Source organism: Pelodiscus sinensis, chromosome 3 (assembly GCF_052426305.1).
Source record: "Pelodiscus sinensis isolate ZL-2025 chromosome 3, ASM5242630v1, whole genome shotgun sequence".
Lineage (NCBI taxonomy): Eukaryota > Metazoa > Chordata > Testudines > Trionychidae > Pelodiscus > Pelodiscus sinensis.
This window is the reverse complement of record NC_143054.1, coordinates 7,980,523-8,002,448: the sequence shown is the minus strand read 5'-3', so window position 1 is coordinate 8,002,448 and position 21,926 is coordinate 7,980,523. Positions and strand designations below refer to the sequence as shown.

At 44.3% G+C, this 21,926-nt stretch overlaps 1 protein-coding gene across 8 annotated transcripts in view; it reads right to left on the bottom strand.

Annotated features, from left to right (window-relative positions):
* The window catches only part of NCOA1 (nuclear receptor coactivator 1), a 339,844-nt gene that overhangs the window by 123,965 nt on the left and 193,953 nt on the right, over positions 1–21,926 (bottom strand). For all 8 annotated transcript variants that reach the window (XM_075923291.2, XM_075923289.2, XM_075923293.2 and 5 more), the window contains 2 exons: positions 10,197–10,302; positions 1,868–2,034 (listed from right to left, as the gene is read on the bottom strand). In XM_075923291.2, the coding sequence (XP_075779406.2) occupies positions 1,868–2,034; positions 10,197–10,285 (256 nt within the window). In that variant the 5' untranslated portion in view covers positions 10,286–10,302. The remainder of the gene's footprint in view (positions 1–1,867; positions 2,035–10,196; positions 10,303–21,926) is intronic.

Below are 21,926 nucleotides of genomic sequence, written 5' to 3'. Positions count from 1 at the left end.
CTCTAAACCTTTAATCATTCTTGTCGCTCTTCTCTGTACCCTTTCCAATTTCTCCACATCTTTCTTGAAATGTGGCGCCCAGAACTGGACACAGTACTCCAGCTGAGGCCTAACTAGTGCAGAGTAGAGCGGCAGAATGACTTCACGAGTTTTGCTTACAACACACCTGTTAATACAACCTAGAATCATATTTGCTTTTTTTGCAACAGCATCACACTGTTGACTCATATTCAACTTGTGGTCCACTATGACCCCTAGATCCCTTTCCGCCATGCTCCTTCCTAGACAGTCGCTTCCCATCTTGTATGTATGGAACTGATTGTTCCTTCCTAAGTGGAGCACTTTGCATTTCTCTCTATTAAACCTCATCCTGTTTACCTCCGACCATTTCTCTAACTTGCTAAGGTCATTCTGAATTATGTCCCTATCCTCCAAAGAAGTCGCAACCCCACCCAGTTTGGTATCATCTGCAAACTTAATAAGCGTACTCTCTATCTCAATATCTACATCATTGATGAAGATATTGAACAGTACGGGTCCCAAAACAGACCCTTGAGGAACTCCACTTGTTATCCCTTTCCAGCAGGATTTAGAACCGTTAACAACCACTCTCTGGCTACGGTTATCCAGCCAATTATGCACCCACCTTATCGTGGCCCTATCTAAGTTATATTTGCCTAGTTTATCAATAAGAATATCATGCGAGACCGTATCAAATGCCTTACTAAAGTCTAGGTATATGACATCCACCGCTTCTCCCTTATCCACAAGGCTCGTTATCTTATCAAAGAAAGCTATCAGATTAGTTTGGCATGACTTGTTCTTCACAAACCCATGCTGGCTATTCCCTATCACTTTATTACCTTCCAAGTGTTTGCATAGGATTTCCTTAATTACCTGCTCCATTATCTTCCCTGGGACAGACGTTAAACTGACCGGTCTATAGTTTCCTGGGTTGTTCTTATTCCCCTTTTTATAGATGGGCACAATATTTGCCCTTTTCCAGTCTTCCGGAATCTCCCCTGTCTGCCATGATTTTTCAAAGATCATAGCTAAAGGCTCAGATACCTCCTCTATCAGCTCCTTGAGTATCCTGGGATGCATTTCATCAGGACCTGGTGACTTGCTGACATCTAACTTTCCTAAGTGATTTTTAACTTGTTCTTTGTGTATCCTATCTTCTAAACTTACCCTCTCTCTGCTTGTATTCACTATGTTAGGCACACCTCCAGACTTCTCGGTGAAGACCGAAACAAAGAAGTCATTGAGCATCTCCGCCATTTCCAAGTTTCCTGTTACTGCTTCTCCCTCCTCACTAAGCAGTGGGCCTACCCTGTCCTTGGTCTTCCTCTTGCTTTTAATGTATTTATCATTACCTTGATCATTACCTGTTCAGTTCCCTCCCTCTGGGACACCTGGTATTGGCCACTGCCGGCAGACAGGATACTGGGCTGGATGGATCTTTGTTCTGACCCAGTATGGCCATTCTTATGTTCATAGTCCTGCTCAAATTAATGGGAATGCTCATGAGAGGAAGGATGACTCCTGTGTGCTGGTATTGGGCTCAGTGCTGGTAAAGCACTTCCAGGATAAACCAGCTAAATACTCAGCATTAGTGTGCGCAGATTTAACGGATCGCTCTGGAAATGAAGACGTCATCACACACAGAATATTACGACAAAGTAATAATCTTTAAGAACAAATGAGACTTTCTTGCATAGAAATGTCTTACAATAAGAGGGAGGAAAAAAAACTGTACCAAAAGAGAATTGCCTCAGTCATGGTTATTGTTTGTAAACCGATGCTGCAGATGCCACCAGAGAATGGTCTTCCCACCAGGCTCACCACAACAGAGTTCAAGTCTTACCTTGTTCCAGTCTCTTCATCTGCTGGATCTGGTCAACCGTCTTCTTTAGAATCTTGCATTTGTCTGGTTTGACACTCAGGGTGTCAATGTCCCCAATGTTTGCCGACAGCAACTCCGCCAGCTCCTCTAAGTATTTGTTCTCCTGCTCCCGGCGTCGCTTTTCGTTGCTGTGACAAAACAAAACCCTAGGTTAATGACTTTCCCACAGCTTCCCCTAAATAGCTGTGTGGGTTCTAAAAGGCCCCCAGAAACTTTTCTGCTTAGTGACAGGCCAAAGCTGAAATCTGAATGTCTGCAAAATGCAGGATGATTTGGTTCACGTGCCCTGGACTATTTTTATGTGGAACAAGCCACAGAATGAAAGCCCAGGAAAGATGCAGTACGATGCAGACTCAAGTCATACATTCCTAGAAGAAGAGATTTTTTTTCAAAGAAAACATTCAAGACTCCTTGCTTATTTCAAACACAGAACTAAAAACCTACAGAGTCACTTGCCTTGCCAAAAGCCAGCGTTCAAGCTGATGCAAAGCAGTGCTAACCTCACACACAAAGGAACCCCAAAGTCCACTGAAATCAACTAAAAATAAAATTTGAATCAACAGTGGCAGGATTGGGGCGCAAAGCAGTATGGCTATTGGTGTCATCCCAACACATGGTAACAGCAGCTCTCTTTCTTGAGATCAGAGCCAAAAGAGAGGGCCAAACACTTGCCCATGAACTCTTTCCCTATTGCAAAGCTCTGAGATGTGGACAAACTGCAAACAGCTGGGCTGTAACTTGGCTCTCCTAAGAGTCACTCTGGAGACTAAAACATATTTCTGTGCCAAAGACACTGTGAGCAGGAAAAGAGTATAATGAATTGCTCTGTGTGTCTCTCACTGATTCCCTCTCTCTGACACACACTCCCCCCTCTCTGTATCACAACCCTGCTACTGCATTGAATTAGAACTGATCAAATGTGCATTCTAGGCCTTATACTGCTAACAGCTAATAGAGTCTCTTATAGAGACTAGTAAGCAAAATATACATACACTCACACTATTTGCTAAACAACAGTTCTTATAAAAATAGTCAAATCACCTTCCTTGCAATCTTCATAAGGACCCAAAATAATTAATGATTTCAGAAAATAATGTCTAAAAATAGTGCAATTAATAAGCTGATGTGACGTGAATGAATGAGGTCACAAACAGGCCATAATTTTGAAACTGAATTAGAACAAACAATTTCCAGATAGTAAGAAAAATGCTATGAGCTAGGATGGAAAGAGGCAGGGAAAATTAAAAGCAATATGGTGGGTTTGGGGACTGAAAATTCTCTAAGCATCTAGTCAAGTTCTGTCTGGCCATTGGAGGGTGTTGTGCAGAAGAACACGCTAAAGGCTGCAAAACGTGGTAGCTCCTCTGTTAAAAGTGGACACGTACAAAATGCTTATGACCAGCACACAGCTAGCAGTACCCCAATATGTCCGCAGCTACCGCACAGAGGTTATGCTATCCCAATATCCAGTCAACTACACACCCTCCTCTCTGCGCACATGCCCATAGGAAGCTCTATTCATGTACTACACAGATGTTTTGGGGTTTACAGATGTGTTTCTTTTCCTTAGTCAATTCCAACTATATTACATTTTTCTGCTAGCCCTGACTGGTGTGCACTTTCCTTAGTCCTCTTCCCTGTGGCTTGAGCTTTCTGTAAACAACTAACAATTGCACACATACCTACGAGGATCATCATGTCCCTCACCCTTTTGGAATTCTGGCTGCTCCCTGGTGCCTCCATTAGACTGAGGTTCACACCTTCCTACAACCTGCTATTCTCTCTACCTCCCCAAACTGCTGCACAGAGGGGCTGAGAAGCCAGCCATGCAGGAGAGTTAACTTTCAGATTCAGCTGATCAGCAGATCTCGCAGAAGAATCTGTATTTTGAAAAAAATCAACTACCCAACTATGGGCACCTTCATGGTGTGGAGAAAATGAATAAAATGTTTGGTCAGGTCCCCACAGGCTTGCCAAATCAATACAGCTTAGATGAAGTCGAGCTCTCTGCTAAATGAGAGGTCAGAAGTGTCTGGTAGGCCTTTTCAGGGAGATAGGCAGCACTGCCCAGGAACTTTTATGGGATGAGATAAGGATTGGCTGTTAATTAAGGAGTACATACAGTCCCAGTCTTTTTCCCATCAGACAGCTGACAATGAAGTCACAGTAGCTACATCATCCAAGCAAACAGTTAAATGTTAATGTGAATAGGCTAGGGGCAAATTTGATTTCCAGCTTCTGCAAAATTGTTGGGTGGGTCTATCCAGGCTCTCTTATTCTCTTTTTGTAACTGGTCTCAATGAAAGCTGAACTAACTTGTGTTCTAAGAAGTGACCCACTTACATCAAGGGAAGGACTAAACTGCACCCAATTAAATTAGCTCCAGGGATCTAATGCACTTGACGGGGACCTGGAGGTACGTGAAAGAGGACATCTATCTGAAAAGTGTGATCTCCCCTCCTCCACTCCCATATGAATTTCAAAGGAGATGTTCTATTAACATACATTAACCACTCAACAGAGTGCACTGTAAAGAGTCCAATAAACATTTTTGGTAAGTTACCAAAGAGAAATATATGAGGCAAGATGTCAAAGGTCTGACTGAGATTTTATAAGGCAAAAAGGGGAAGTTTGAATTAAGGAAAAAAAGAAAAAGAAAGAAAAACTACAAACAATAAAGATCATAAGAACGGCTGGACTGGATCAAACCAAAGATTCATCTAGCCCAATATCCTCCCTTCCATCAGTGGCCAGTGCCAGGTGCCCCCATGTGCAAAATCTGTGTACAAAAGCAGCTACAACAAATCTACTGGATCACTTTATAAGCAAGTCACAGAAATATGCCACACTGAGCCATGCAGATGAATAGTGAGCAGAAACCAAGTTCAATGCAGTGAATCATTTTGTAAAACATTCAGACTCACTCAGGTGGGTTCTCTTTGCTTATTAAAGGGCAGGTAAAACTCTCAATAGACTCAAAAAAGTATTTCAGTGAAGGTCAAATTAATTTCCTCCCCTCTTTGCAAATCAAAAGGGAAAACGCAGAAAAGCTACTTGTTGTGGGTGAACTCATTTGGTGAAAAAAAACCTTAAATGCCACTGTTGCTGTGGCAACTTTCAAGTTGTAGGAGGGAGAAGAGACCAATTTTCCCTACATAGAAGCATCAGGAGAATATTATAGCAGTGGGCTGTTCTTTATGTCTCTGAAGTATCATCACAGTAACTGTTAAACCATGCAGGCTTTTACACAGGAATTCTAAAATTCAAGCATCTCTGTAGCATTCTATTCACCAGCCTTTGAACAATATGTGGAGCAGGAAGTTGTCTCTGCCAGTCATCAGTGGAAGTTTAAACATCTCATCAGCACTTTCTGAAGAGAGTAGTCTATAACACCAGGGGACGGACCAACATCCCCTCTCCTGGTGAAACGCACTCCAGTGTCTAAACCTGTGAGTAAGCTCCTAGTAGCTGGCACAGTTGCCTACAGGTATCCCAGTAAGCACACTGCAAAATGCCTTCAGGTAACGGGGGTGTGAGCGGTCTACTTAAATCGCAAAGAAATCACACAATTTTGGCAGGTTGGTCACGGCAAAAATAGCAATTTCTGCAGGTGTGTTTGACATCTGTGAAATTTTCTATTTATACTGTGACCAACCCATGAAAAACGTGATTTCTCCACAGCACTTCTCCAACTGGGGGCCCAGACATGCTTATGAGGAGGTCAGAGCATTAGGAGAATGAATGTTACTGTATTAACGATGTGAATAAGTAACCAGTTACCCAATAAGCATCACTCTTACTGGGTCATGCTTACCAGGTAACAGTTAACCAGTTTCCCAGAGCAGCCTGCCATGGGCTCCAGCCCTGGCAGCCAGCCCCAGTGAAGGTCTGGGAGCCGGTAGCCAGCCCTAGCCCCAGCACAGGAGCCGGGAGCAGGAGCGCCATGGGCTGGGAGCCTGGAGCAATCCTCCACCCAGGAATCCATTTAGTCGGCTAATTTGTTAAATGTTCATTTAACCTGTTAATTGATTAATCCCTTCTTGCTGGACGTTCTGACGAAAGGGAAGGGGCGGGACCTGGAATGGACATAAGCCAACACATCTCAAACAACAACGGTTACGAGGTAAGTAATTGTTTTTTTTCTTCTTCAAGGGCTTGCTTATGTTCGTTCCATTTAGGTGATTCCCAAGCTGTGACCACGGGGGAGGGGTCGGAAGCGAGAAAGAAACCGACTGCAACACAGCCCTGCCGATGGATGCATCCTCTCTAGCCTGCTGAGTGATTGCACAGTGGTTATTAAAGGCATGGACCGATGACCAGGTAGCTGCCCTACAGATATCGAGGCTCGGTACCTGCACTAGAAAGGTCGTAGAGGAGGCCTGGGCACTAGTGGAATGAGCAGTGATAGGAGGAGCTGGTTTCCCCACATAGTCAGAGCATGTCTTAATACATGCTGGGAGGTCAAACCATGAGGACAAACATTGAGCCTACACTGAGAGGCCCTTCATCCTATCCGCTTTGTCCTGCCTGAATAAAATGCAAGCGGTCTCCTTATGTCTAACGAGTGTAGTGCCTACTCCTTCCAGTCTGCGTGGAGTTTGGGAGTAGAAGACGGGTAGGAAAATGTCCTGTAACACGTGAACAGGGACACCACCTTAGGCAAAAAGGCCAGGTACGGGGGCAGCTTCCCTTGTCCTTGAAGAACACAGTGTCTGAAGTAACGGCCCTCAATTCCGAGACCTTTCTGGCCAATGTAATGGCCACAAGGAAGGCCACCTTCCAAGAGAGGTGAGACAGTGGCTATAGGCTTGAACGGGAGAACAGGAGACCAGTGAGCATGAGGTTCAGGTCTCATTGGGGAATGGGTTGCCTAACCTTGGGGTAAAGTCTGTCCATGCCCTTCAGAAAGCACTTAACTATGGTATTCACAAGCACTGAGCTCCCACAATCCCCTGGGTGGAGGGCTGAGATAGCAGCGAGATGCACCCTCACTGAGGAGGTGACCAAGACTTGCTGCCAGGTAATCTAGGATTACTGGGACAGAACCCGAAGGGGGCCCACTCCTCTCTGAGCCACCGAAGTGGAGAATCGCTTCCACTTGGCTAAATAGGTTGCCCTAGGGGAGGGTTTCCTACTTTCCATCAGCATCCTTCTGACAGGATCCGAACAGAGAAGCTCTCCGACCCTCAGCCTCGGATCTTCCAGGCTGTGAGGTGGAGGGGCAGCAAGTGTGACTGGCACAGGTAACCCTGATCCAGCTCCTGAGTCAGCAGGTCTGGTAGGAGTGGTAGAGTGATGGGGTCCCTCTATTGACAGCGCCACCACGGTGGTATACCAATGTTGCCTCCGCCACACCAAGGTCACCAGACTCACCAATGCTGTGTACTTCCATATAACATGAGGTTCTCCTGAGGGTAAGTGGGAAGAGGGGGGGCATACAGGAGATAAGGGGGCCACAGCATTATCATAGTGTCTCCCACCAACCCTAGGCACTGGTTCAGGTTCGAGCAAAACTGGCAGCATTTCCTTTTGGCCTCTGAGGCGAACAGGTCCAAGTGGGGAGTCCCCGACCTGCAGAACCTGCCACATCCTCCTGAGAGACCACTCATGGGCCGAGAATGACCTGCTGAGCCAGTCCGCCACGGTGTTTTGGGTCCCCGGCAGGTAGCGGGCCTGGCGGCAGATCCCCTGCACAATGCAGAGGTCCTAGAGGGCTAGAGCTCCCTGACAGAGTGGAGAGAATAAAATATCCCACCACCACCCTCTCGAAGACCCACCAGTCCGTAGTGATGGAACACAATACACGGTAGAAGAGGGACAGTCCATTTATGAAAAGACGGTCTAGGAGTGGGGCTGCTGATTCTCCCTTGGGCACTACTTCAAAACCCTGACCTTGGGCCCTGGGTCTTGTTTGAGGGTCCCGAAGTTTGGTCAGAAGCAGACCACAACCTCCTCTGGTTGGCCCTGCTATTGTTGCCCCATTCTGCCTCCTGTTACCATCCTGTCTGGGGCCCTGCCGATATGGCCTCTGCGATCTGGGATTCAAGGAGCACCGTTGCAGGGCTGGGGTGCATTCCCCCCAGGAGAAGCGAAGTGCAAAACCTAACTCTACACACCCACTAATGTGATCTATGCCAGCAATGCCCCTCTGCCATGTGTACTGGCCAAACTGGACAGTCTCTACGGGAAAGAATTAATGGACACCAATCAGGTATCTGAAAAGGCAACACACAAACCTGTTGGAGAACACTTGAACCTGCCTGGGCACTCATCAATGGATCTCAAAGTCACCGTGTTGTTTCAGGCCAATTCCACAAGCCAAATACACAGGGAAGCCTTGGGACTTAAGTTAATGAAGTTAACTGTAAATGAAGTTAACTCGGCTACCCCCTAAAGCTTCATTTACAGGTTTGGGACCCATCACAAAGGTGTGAATAAAGACATTACCTAGCTAGCACACTGCCTTCCACAGTCTAATGACTTAAAATAACAAACAATGGGTCCTTAAGAACAATTTGCACCTTCTCTATCAGCTTCACTTAACATGAACACTCTAAATGACTTTGTTCCCCATTTTCCCTTCCTTCCTCCCTCCCTGCCCCCCATTTATTTTGGAACTGGACCTTTAATACTCCAGTCATCTGAAGAAGTGGGTTGTGCCCAGGAAAGCTCATGACACCATCTACATGTTTTGTTAGTCTTTAAGGTGCTACTAGACTAGTCGTCTTTTTTAAGTTTTTACACCAACCATCAACTAACTACCAACTGTATTTACAAAAGAATGAACTATTTACAAGTAATTAAGAAAAGGTGTCACAGGCTGGGGGGGGTGGAGGGAAGTGCCAGCTGTTCAAAATGACTGGTGGTTCCCACTGGGCACCGCGCACCCCTGGCAAAGCAGGACAGGGAGCAAGGAGACAGACCTCCCATGCTCTCCCAACCCACCCACGCAAAGTCTCCTTTCTCTGGCACGCAGTGCTTAGAGAGAAACACCCCTTCTGCCTAAGGCCTGCCCCTTGCAGGGCCCACCCATCATTGATGAAGTGCCCCCCCCTAAAAATTATTGCCCACCCCTGAAGTAAGTGCTACCAGAAAAGTTGGAATTACTGCAGTTTACACCAATTGTGGTGTTTGATTTTTTTTTTTTTAACTGAAATGGCACAACAAGGCTATGAAATCAAGCCCCGACTGGAATTAGGCATTGTTGGAAGGCCTGGAAATTCTGTAGAAGATTCACTGCTAGAGGAGGGAAGAGGGATTCACTGAAAAAGTGAGGAACAGGACCCTGAAGTTAACAATCATCTGTAGCCTCTTTCTTAGATTATTAATATACTGCCACTTTATATTTACAGTGTAGAAACTGTCACATCTTCACTCAAATACAAAATGTCCACCCATGTGAAAGCAAACACTGAGCACTGTCTCTGCAAAGATGAGCAACACAGCTCCCTGGGTCTCAGTGACACACACTTAACAGTGGCTCTAGAAATGTAAAGCGCAATAAACTCTTTCATAACAGAAGTTGCACCAAAAGAGGAAATATCCAGACCTGGCCAATTCACACCCGTGACAACAAGGGCCACACACAGCATGAGAGCCATTTTAGCAACTGTGCTCACAAGTACATAAACCAGGATGAAATACATGTAGGATTTGCCCATAACCAACTGGCAACATAATGAAAAAATGACTGGGAAGCTACACACACAGTCGATTTCCAGAGCAAGTTGAATGATGAAAGAAGCGTGCTCTTAGGGCTGTTTGGACAACCATATGGAAATGACTATATTTTAGACTAAGGGGTCTCCTGAATGTAGCATGGTGTAAAAGAATTTAATCTCTGAGGTCTCTGGAACCCAACAAAAATACGCATGGCTTGGACCCTCTGTGAGGCATAAGCCTGGGGCTGACCTGAGACTTTGACACCCAGCTTTGACATCCACAAGCAAAAGAGCCATCCCAAACTCAGACCAAGAAAGCCCTCTTGGTATCTCCCGGTGGTACCACCAAGTGCTCTCAATTTATAAATCAGTAAATTAACTTTGATAATGAGCCTGTAGCATCAGTTGCTACTGAAAAGCAAGAGGAGCAGATGGGAAGTTATATTTCCATCATGTTCCCTCTTCCACCGCAGCCACCGATAAAAGCAGAGCTGGGTTCTGGTGGGAAGTGTGAACATTTATGAGCAGATGAAACCTGCTCCATCTGCTCAAGCAGACGGGGCAGAACGATGTGGTTAGAATGACAAAGTAGCCATGTGGGAGAAATGGATTAGGAGCAGCGCACGTACCTCTGGGCCAATGTATCACAGGGCGACCCCTTCCTCTTCCGGGAATCAGGGTTAGCAGGGTCTGTTGAACTATCCCCAAGGCCACTCATGTTGAGCTACTTTGTACCTGTACATAAAAGAGACACAAATCAGGAAGCTGACAGCTTACAACCAGGTAATAAATGATTCATACACAGGAATGCCAGAAAGCAGGAATCCGGTGACCTCTGAGTAGGAAACTAGTCCAGCAGCCAGTTCTTATTGTTGAACAGCTTCTCCCTAATCTCTCACCAGAACATGTTACCTTCTCCAATTTAAGTCGTGTCCCACCACCTTGCAAAGGAAGTTTCTATAGAAAGCGTACCAAGAGGAGAAAACAGACCATCCATATTGCCATCTTAAAAGGTCTCTCTCACACAAGCTCCCTCTCGCTATATCCCCTTTCTTCTACACTATATGGAGCTCCTTCCATTTCCTCTGCCCCTGTAGCTTTTAAATCTGATTCCTGTATCACTTCCAATGCCCCTGCCTTCTCTGGTTTTTCCCCAATACCCTCAAACAATAAGGTTCAGAACAGAATGCACTACTCTAGATATGATCCTCACAGAGCTATGCACACGGGCAGCAGCATCTGTCTTGTTCATATGAGAACACCCTCTGTACAGGAGAGAACGGATTTCTTTTTTGGCAGCGACACACACTATTAGACGATTTTCAGTTAATCCTTTAGCCCCCCTTCTCTGATTCACGGATTTCTAGATAGCAGCTCCACCCCTTCACATTTGCATCTCTGCTACCTACTGCCCCCTCCCCAGCCTATGAGTTTATATTAATTGGCAATAACTCATCTTGTTGGACGTAACATTTCTCCAACAAATTCTTTTAATCTCCCTCTGCAGATGGATTTCTGTGTTTGGTATCTCCCCTGTTTTGCATCAGTGTGGATTAAAAACCTTCCACTAGTTCACAGGATCCCAGATTATGGCTGGTAGACCACGAGGTGACTGGTGACATGGCAGAGGGCTCCCCTTGTTTCCAGCTCCATTAAGAGAAGCTCTGTTAAAACTATTAGCATTGACCCATGAATGCAATTGCTATAGATTCTACAGCGATGTAATGGGATTATTGACGGAAGGAGGTGGAGTCCATGCGAGAGGACACAGAAGAGGCAGGTGTACTTCAGACACGCATTCTATTAAGATGTGGTCTGCTGAAGGAAAGGATTTGCAAATCCCTGTCCAGTAGCTTTAATACTACCAAAGCCCTAGGCACCTATGTCATGGACTAAGTAGGGATATAAAATCCCATTTAAAAAGTTAACTGGTTAAACATTCAGTTTAACTGATTAACCGGGATCCTGAAAGCAGGGAGCCTGGTGGGAGCAACCCCCCCGCTCATGGTGTGATCCTGCGGGTGCAGTGCAATGGGCTGCTCTAGGCTGCCAGTTAATCATTTACCCAGTAAGCACCACTCTGTAAAGGAGGTGCCTACCAAATAACCAGTTAACCCTTTATATCCCGAATTAGGCGCCCACGGTTTTATATGCTGTACGTGCACTACAATTAAAATGATCTCTGCCCCAAAGAGCTTACAGTCTAAGCAGAAAAGAAGAATCAATGGATGGATACAGCTATACCAGGGGTATACAAGGAATCAGTGAGGCAACACTGATCAGCAGGATACCAGTGATCTCCCTACACCAGCAACGTAACTGTTCTCAAGTTTTCTGTAGACTTCAGAGCAAAGGAGACTTTTAAGGAAGGATCTGAAGGACAAGAAAGTAGCTTTACAGATGTTCACAGGCAGCTCCTCCTAAGGGTGAAGGGCAACACAGAAGTAAGCATCAAGGTGCCTGTTTAAAAATGTAACAAGTAGGCATGGGATGCTGGCATCAAAGACTGATAGAGATGGAGACTGACATCTCACTGCTGAATCAGAGATGATAGGTTATGTAGAATCTTGGAAGCAAAGACAGGCATCTTATATTTGATACACTAGAGAAGGGGGGAGGGACAGAAAAGAGAGGATAACACGGCCAAAGTGATGGATTAGGAGAATGATCTTTGTAGCATCATTCTCAATAGATGCGAGTGGGGCAAGACTGCATTTGTCAAGACCAGAGAACAGGATGTTGCAGTATTCAAGACACAAGATGATGAGAGCCCAGATAAGAGTTTTAGATATATGGATGGATAGGCAGGGCCATATTTTAAGGAAGGCTAATTAGCTTTATTTCTAATACTGCTAAAATCCAGGCAACCTGTTCTCTTAAATTATTATGCTATGTTTTAAAAAAGTGGTGCAAGAGAGTCTTGAATCCCATCCATCAGCCCTTTCTTTAAGAACCAAAGGCGAAAGTAAACGGATATGCCCTGGTGCACAGTTCCAGCAAGAGCTGGCTGGGCTGCGGTAAAAGCCAACAGGAAACTATTGAAAGAGCTGGCCAGGACCCGGGCTGCAATAGGACAGTACCCGTAAGAAATTTTAAGTTACTTTCATCGCTGCTAATAACCACTCAGTGACACAAACAAATTCCAAAACATTCCAAAATGACAAAAACCCAAATTGATCAGGTAGTAATAGGGGACTTTAATTACCTGGGAATCTGTCAGGAAAAACATCACAAACGACAAAATTTCCAATATGTTCTTTGTAATGTATTGGAAACAACCTTTTGTATTGGAGGAGGAAATAAGCAACAGGAACACTACTGCAAACTTGATTCTGACCAACAAGGACGAATTGGTGGCAAACTTGAAGGTGGAAAGCCAGCCTGGGTGAAAGTGATCATGGAATACTAGATTTCATGATTCCAAGTCAAGGGAAGGAGTGAGAACAGCAGAATAAGGACAATGGACTTCAAATATGCTGATTTCAAACCACTCAGAGTTGCTACTTAAAGTCCCATGGGAAGAAAACATAATGGAAAAGGAATTCAGGAAAGCAGTAAGGGAGATTCAGGTGAAATATTAGGAAAAACTTTCTAGCTATAAGGATAGTTTACTGGTAGATTATGATAGTGATAAATCCAAGGGCAAGAAATACCTACCTATGTATTATTCAAGTGAAAAGCCACACCGATACCGTATATACTGGCGTATAAGACGACTTTTGATGTTAAAAAACATCCCTCAAAAATCGGGGGTCGTCTTATACGCCGGGTATACAGCTTTGCGGCTTTGCAAAGCCTCGGGGGAAGCCGGCGGCGGGGCATCCCAGGCGCCTGGGCTGCCCCACCACCGGTTTCCCCCGAGGCTTTGCAAAGCCGTGGAGGGGCTCCGGCAGCGGGGCAGCCCAGGCACGCCGGGGCTGTCCCACTGCCGGGGCGTCCTCAGAGGCTTTGCTCCCGGTGTCCCTGGTCTGCTGGGGACCGTCTCCAGCAGACCAGGGACACCGGGAGCAAAGCCGGGGAGGCAGGGGGGCGCTGGGGTATAAGACGAAACCCTATCTTTTAACTAAAAAATTAGGGGGTCGTCTTATATGCCCAGTAGCCTTATACGCCGGAAAATACGGTTACTAAATCACCACACCTTCCAAGGGAAGCTGTGGAATCCCCTAAATGACCTTAGGGCTGGAAGAGTCCTCAAACACTTCTGCGATTCTGTGACACACGTACTCAGCTTTGCATGGCTTGACAAATCAGCCAGATACTCTCAAAGGGTCAGATCCGAGAAGATTCCAATCAGTCTCGACTTCCAATGGCTTCATAAAGTTGGGCTCTAAGGCAGGGGGGAAGGGGAGGCTATTTTCAAAAGCACTCACTACTGAGTCCTTTTGAAAACCTTACCGTACATTTTTAAATGTCTTTTATGCATGCACCTTTCAAATCTTGTGCGATATGCTGATGAAGGGAGAGTGAGCATGCCTCTCTGTCTCCTCTCCAATAGCCGGTCCCTTAGAGGATAATAGCCTACTACTGCTACTGTTAATAAAGTTTCTCCCTTAGCGCATGTAGTAGAGATGTGTGCTACGGTGCTAAAGAACCTGGATTCAAACCTATCTAATGATTCATTGTGCTTGTTATGTATTGGTTAAAACATCTATTCTGAAGTAAATGATGTATCTGTATTTAAATAGCAGTGCCAAGAGAAAACATTCTTTATGCAGCATGCAGTCATTTTTCCTAACGTTTGCGTCACTATTACCAAGATGAAAGCTGTTCCTGAAATCTTTTCAGCAATATTAGCATAACCAATCAATACTTCTTCCTTTGTGCCAGCCAGAATGAAAAGCAGAGTCAGTTGTCCTAATTCATGTGAAACGAGAATAATCAACAGCAGAGAAACTCTGGTCAAACCAAGAAGCTAGCTGATGACCACAGATCTAATTTTATTCCTCTTATTTGTCAGACTTGAAAGCAATGTCAAAGCAAATGTAATCATAAGAAAAAAAACCCTCTTTAAAAATTAAGGACTGGAAAACAAACTGCCGTATCATCTGCTCTAGTTATAAGGGTTGTTGTTTTAAGATAGAAATTTGTTGTTCAATATTTTAAAATATTTCCTTTACAAAAATTGATGTACTAAGCATCTTTCCACCCTTCCCCCTTTTTAACAACATACTGTTTATTTATGCTGCATATACTTTAAGAAAATTAACATCAAGAAACATGACACCTAAATTAAGTTAAAAGTTTAGCAACATCCACGAAGCCAGGAAACTGAGTTCTGACTACTATTGTGGCTAATACAGGTCCTGATCCTGCAAACACTCGTTAGAGTAAAGTTACTCAAACAATCAAGTGTTTTGAAGGACTGGAGCCACAGAATGTAATCTCATCCCTCCCACTGGAGCCCTCTGTTACAGGATTGTGACCTTGGCAATATCTTCTTTATGCCCAACAGACTGAATTACGGACAGAATTGCAGCCCGAGCTGAAATTCTTGGCTTCAGTTAAACTCTTGATGTAATATATTTGTCGTTTCTTTTTATTATAAATTCAGTTTATTTTGCAGCAACACTTGCCAAGGCTGACAGGCCAAAAATTTAACTTGGCCTAAAAATAACTCCAATGGTTTAGTTTAAAAACGTTTTGACCCTGACAGCTCAGAACAAGGCCTGCAACACTTAGCATGCCAAATACACCATACGATGATGCACCATCCCAGGGGGTTGTGCGCATCTGAGATGCAAACATGTGTTGTCCTTGCTCTGCTCTGTGATCAAAGCATTGAAATTTACAAGAAACCTGATTTCTGTAAAACGACAGTATTCTGTTGGCTCACAAAGGCAGTCAGAAGTAGCCAAAGGGCAGGATGATGTCAGCAAAAAAAAGCTCATTAGTTCTAATTTCTTTAAAAAAACATAATGCAAATTCTCTGATGCAAACCTGCCCAATAACAGCTCCTTTACCATTGCTAAGGTTAACCACAAAAGCAATAATGGCAGACTGGGTAAAATGTTGCCTTTTAGCTGTTTGTTTTATTTACCTACTACGGTTCCTTTGGAGCTGTCTTCAGCCACTGCATGAACATATATTATACACTACATCAATACACAGAGCGTTTGGGTGCCCCCTCCCTTTAACTCCCCACTCGGAGTACATAAATGGAAATATCCTAATGAAAACTTCATTTCGTGGAGAAATTTGCATCTCTGCACTGGGACTGGCTGTTCTGAAACAGAACCACATTTGGGCTTCACGATATTAAGTGAAGACTGTTTTCAGCTCGAAAATTCAGCTTCATGCAGGTCTTACTTGGAATTCCCCAATCAGTGGCCAGCAGTTGATTCATCTGCATGGGAGCCATTGTTTGCACCAGGTACTAGACTTGCAATTGAAGCAAACTCAACAGATACAAATGGCAGCTCTCCTTATCTCCACTCGCTTAGCTAATGCTACCCACAGTTGAATTGGAGCTACTCTCAAATACTGACAAAATCTGAGGTTTAGGAGCAGGAGCATTTGCCCTGGAAAGTAGATGGTCTGAACACACTCTCCAATCCCCAATTATTTCTTATATACTTGTAATATAACTGCTCCAACGATCCCCTAATCAGGCCAGATTGTGCCAGACACTGTGTGCACACGTACATACGCACACGCACGCACACATGCAGAGTAGGGATGTAATAGTGTAGTGGATTAACCGATTAGCAAAAATTTATAGGTTAATGCTATAGACTGCATGCATTTTCCGCTCTCCCCCGCCTCTCCCAATATATTTTTTAGCAGGCTGGCCAGCAGCTCGGCTCAGTTCTGACTCATGCCGGGTGCAGATCCTAACCCTGCTGTGGCTCTGCATTTAAAGTATATTAGGAGCTGGGTGGACAGGCAGCTCAGCTCAGTTCCAGTTCCAGACCCCACCCCCTGCACAGACAGGCCTGCTGCCACCCCGCACTGCTGCCTCTTTATCAGAGACAGCAGCACAGGGCAACAAGCAGCTGGTCCACAAGAGGAACATGTTTTTAAACTGGTTCCCCTTGCGGACTAGCTCCCACCTGGCACCCTGCGCTGCTGCTGCCCCTGCCCCCAAAGACTACAGAATAGTCTAACTGATAAGAATTCATGAGATTACTTGACTATTCAATTAACCAATATTTAACATCCCTAATGCAGAGCAAGGGAGTTTTTCTTCCAAAGAGTTTGTGTCCTAAGAAGGAAAGAAAGAGAGGTGCAGAGTGCTGAAGCAACATGACCAAGGTCACATAGAAAGCAGTGGCAGAGCTGGGAACAGACAACATCATCTGATTTCCAGTCCAGTGCTCTATCCACTAGCACAGTTCCTTTCAACAACCAATCTGTGGACTGGCGCCAGTTCTGGAGGTCCCCCTAACAGAGTTTACGAAGGGACCATTCTCTAGTATCAAAAATATGTCGAGTACACTGTGTCTCAGGCCCTGCATGGCACTAATCCATTCCTTTACCCATCAGAGTTCATTCTGAATGCCAGTGAGTGTGCTAAAAGCATCAAAGGGCCCTTCGTTTCACACTTGCACAGAGATGCTGACCAACCCTTAATCCATCCACAGCATTGTGATAATTCTATAATTTTGCATGCTCACAATTTGAGCACTATTTATCAAAAATATAATAGTGAAAAAAGATCATTACAATTGTTGGGACGTATGCTGCCTTTTCATCTACATATCTCAAAAAGCTTCACAAAGGCATCACTGGCTGCATATGAGGAAACTGAGGCACGGTGCACCAAAGATCCTACAGTGAATTAGTGGCAACACAAGGCACAGAATATAGGTGTCTATTGCCTTGTAGACCTCTGTCTTTATAGTTCTGATAGAGCAATTTCCCCTGAGAGTGGACACTTTCCCTCACAAAGCAGCATAAAAGTATGTTTAATATGTATCACACTTCAACAACTGGGAGACTGAAACAATTAGTAAACTGCTTTTAAGAAAATGTTTGATGTTAGAAAAGTCCCCTACAATGCAGTTATTTATTATCATTAAAATATAACCCATCTGTGCACATGCAGAGCAGACAGAGGCTCAATTAGAGATAATTAAGAGCACACTTAGGATGCCACAAGGACACATCTATATTGTCCCATTCATGAGTACATCATTAGTTGCTAATCTAAGTACTCAAGTCTAATGAGTTTTTTTTTTTTATTGTTGGATTGGTTTTTTTTTGTTTTGTTTTGTTGGTGTTTTTTAACCTCCACGGGCTACAAAATAAACACTGAAGTTCTACACCGATGCACAAGAGGTCACAGGTGAAAAATGATAGGCAAGTCACTAAGCAAGCTACTTCCCTGAGCCAGAAATGGCATATTATTCAGTTTAAACCATTTCTTTTTCTGATCTTACATACAAAAATAGCACCTACGCTCCAGGATAAACAGCCCCAACTTCAGCCGCCAAAGAAAACAAATATCATGCTGTTTAGTGCGATGGGCCTCGAGGGAATCGATGCATCCATATGCCACTGGTTCAGTGAATGGCTAGCAGAGAGTTCTGATTTCATGCTAAGTCCTGTTTTATTGTTACCTCATTCCCTGTTTCTCTGTCTTGTTCGCCTATTGCAGCCTAACACCTAGACTGCAGATGTCAGACACTGACTTTGAGTATTAGGAGGATGCTGACAGATGGAACATTGGCTCTGGTACATCATACAGTACCTCCAAAGAACAGTTTGAATAAGGAAAAGCTGGGGATTTTGGCAACAGAATCATCTTCCAGGCCCGAGCAGAGAAAACAGCAGCAAAAGAATCAAGCAAGCGTTCTCTTTCTCTACAAATGCTAGCTGTTTTTGCCAATGAAGTATTAGAGCATACTGTATCTCTTCCATCACAGAGCTTATACAGGCATTCCTCAGACATACCACACAACTGATTCCTGAAAATTGCATAGTAAGTCGAACCTGGTAAAGTCAAGGACTGTCTATACGGAAAAGCCTGGAACATATGCACAGGCTAATTTTGCATGGACTTCTTGAAGAGAAAGATGGACAGAGGACACACTGAACTGCAAAGCTGTATCCAGCTGCTTTCAATGGCCCAGAGTGTATCACTATCCATCACCCCCCAATATCACTCCTCTATTGTCTCTGCACTACCCAGGGGCCTCTGCTCAATGCTCTACCATGATGCCAAATAATCAGCTTCTCTTCATTAAAACCATTACCTCATTAATAGGATGGTTGCTAGCATATAGTTATTTAAACAATTAACTAATAAGCCCAGGCTTATTGGTTAAGCCTAACAACTATGCACAACTCCCCGCCCCCCCCTTTGCTGCCTCTGTATCAGAGGCAGCAAGGGGGGGAAACTGGTTCCTATGGGGAGCTGGCAGAAAGGGGGGGGGCAAGAGCCAGTATGTGTGGGGAGCCAGCTTTCAAGCTGGCTCCCCACATGGTCGGCTCCCGTGGAGCTGCCTGCTCCCTGCGCTGCTGCCTCTTTATCAGAGGTAGCCAGAGGGAGGGGGTAGTGGCAGGTGGGAGCTGGTACTCAAAGGGAGCTGGCTTAAAAGCCGGCTGCCAAAGTGCACCAGCTCCCATCTTCTCCCCCCCCCCCCCCCCAGCATGTAAACATGGAACCGCTAAAATTTCAAGCAGTTACACATTTACATAAAAACACCCCTAATTGCTGCAGTCCTAGTGCACCCCACTCAGATCAGGACTCCATTGCATTGTACATATATATATATATATATAATCAGCCTTTGCTCCAGAGACCTTACAATCTAAATAAACAAAATGGACAAGGAAAGTATCATCATAAATTACAGATGGGGAATCGAGGAACAGATATTCAGGGTCCTACATGACTTGACCAAGAGCAAAAAAGGGAATCTGCAGCAAAGCTAGCAACTTAACCCAGATCTCTCAGGTTAAAGTCCTTTGCCTTAAAGAGCAGAACAGTTTTGTGGTTATCAAAGACTCCTTCCACAAAACCTGTATCAAAGAGGGAATTTGGAAAACTGGAGATAATGAAGAGCTACACCTGCTTGAACCTGGACATTCATCTGGGACTCTCATGCTTCATCAGTTTTGTCTATTTAAGGCCAGACCTAGAAACACTTACTGCTAGGCATTGCACTTCCTATACTCAGGAGCCCATCAGACTTCAATAGGCTACTACAAGCAACAGCAAGAACTAACGCTTGCAGGCAATTGTTTGCAAGACAGACCAAAGAATACAAATTAAATCAAGTGCCTCGCCATCCAATGCAGCAGAAAAACAAACTCACTGCAACTGGCCTAACTAAACTCTTTCCCCATTCCTTCCAAAGCAAACTGCCAGTCTGAAATGAGAGTGTTTGCTTTTATCTTCTACTGTGTAGGTAGAGTAATTCGGAAATCTGATAATTACTAGAGGATCTCCCCAGGTAGCAGGCTAACAAACCCTGCCAATGCAGAGATGTAAAGTAGGGAATGTTCACAGTCCTGCCTAATGATCTGATCAAAAATACTACAGATATTAAAGCTCTTAACGTTATAAAAGGGGCAAATTCTTCACAGCTAAAACAATTTTAAAGAACAATTGTAACTTTCTTTATTAAAATAGCACTGGGAGGCCTCAATTACTAACATATAGTAAGAGACAGAGTCTGTCTAACACTCCATCTAAACTAACAAAGGATGGGAGACAGGAAATATACCCATTTTACAGATGGAAACCAAGACAGAGACAGACTAAATAACTTGCCCACAGTCACACAAAGGTCTTTTGGAAAGGCTGGGAAATAAACCCAGCTCTCCTGAGACCCAGCCCAATGCCTTAAAACCCTCCAGAATGAATCCTTTTGACTCACCATAATGCCTGCCACTAGATATGGTGCACCTTGCACTGTTCTATAGATGCTTCACTGCTCCTTTAAGTACTTGGTGTCCAAACAGTCAGGTTTTAATTTACAGAGAGTTCTACAAAGGCGATACTTATGACATTAGGATTTTTAAGGCCACAGAGGAAGGGGACACAGCAGCCTTTGCTACTTATTATTTTAGGAGCCACATTCTGCTATTGAACCATTCTTCAGGCTTTATCTTTCTTGTGATGCAGGAATGCAAGCTCTTTTTTTTCCGATCTCTTTGACAGTTGAATAAATATCACCAGAAGGAGTGGTGGAAACACTCTAGACCTACTCAAACTCAGGAGAATGCTTTGGCAGAAGGTTTTGTTTTGTTGCTAATAATAAAAATAATCTTTGGTTAGGGGTGTATATCTGGACCACATCCTACATAAATGCAATGCCGGGAGAACAGAAGGAAGCACCAACAAGGAAAAGAGGTTCCTATCTAGAACAAAAGCAAACCTAACAGCCATCTAGCAAACCAGCCCACAACACAAGGGGGAATCAGGCCAGATCTACCCACATACTTATTTGTAATTTAGGGATGTAAAACGTCTAAAAAAATAGTAAATATATAACCATTAAAAAGCCTAACAGTTACACGATTAACCATTTTACCTGGGGGAGAGGGCCTCTTGCCAGCATGGGGTGGCAGTCAGCTCCCCAGGAGCAGAGCTGGTGCCCCAGGAGGGGGCAAAGTTTAACCAGTAACAGAAACCAATAAGCATCAGCTTATCAATTATCCCGCTCAATTCTTACATCCCTAATTCGTAAAACTGTGTTGTTCAGGTGTGTGAAAAATCCACAGCCCTATACAACGTAGTTATAGCGACCTCACCCCGGTGCAGACAACACTATGTTGGTGGAAAAGCTTCTTTCACCGACACAGCTAATGCCTCTCAGAAGTCAAGTTATTAATTCAATGGGAGAGCTCTCTCCTGTCAATTAAAGAGCATCTACATGAGAAGCACTGCATGAGTGCAGCTGTGCTGATGCAACTCTGTTGACCTGCCCTAATTCTCGGTTAGCACAAACTATGAAGGTGCAACAGACACAGAAAGGGAGAAGAGGGGAAAGCAAACACGAGAATGCCTAACGAATAGGTCCGGATGAGATTGCCAAAATAAATGGGCCCCAGTGAGTTCCAGGAGTGAGTTTCACAGCTGAAAACCTTTTTTACCTTTCAGAGTGAAGTGAAGCTTAATTGACTAATATTTACAAAGCTCTCTGAATCCTCTCATGGAACTACAAAGTATTGTTATTAGCAAACAAGCTATCCCTTGCAACCTGTGTTTACAATGTTAAAACATTGGATAAACTTATCCATTGTGTTGTGTAGAGGCGTAGCTACTAACAGACACCTTAGGAAAAAAAATATTTTACACCACCACTACCATATGCAGTGGTTAGGGATGTAAAAGGCTAACTGGTAAGCATCACCCTAAACAGGTAATGCTTATTGGTTCTGGTTAACCACAGGGACTGGAGCAGCTTCAT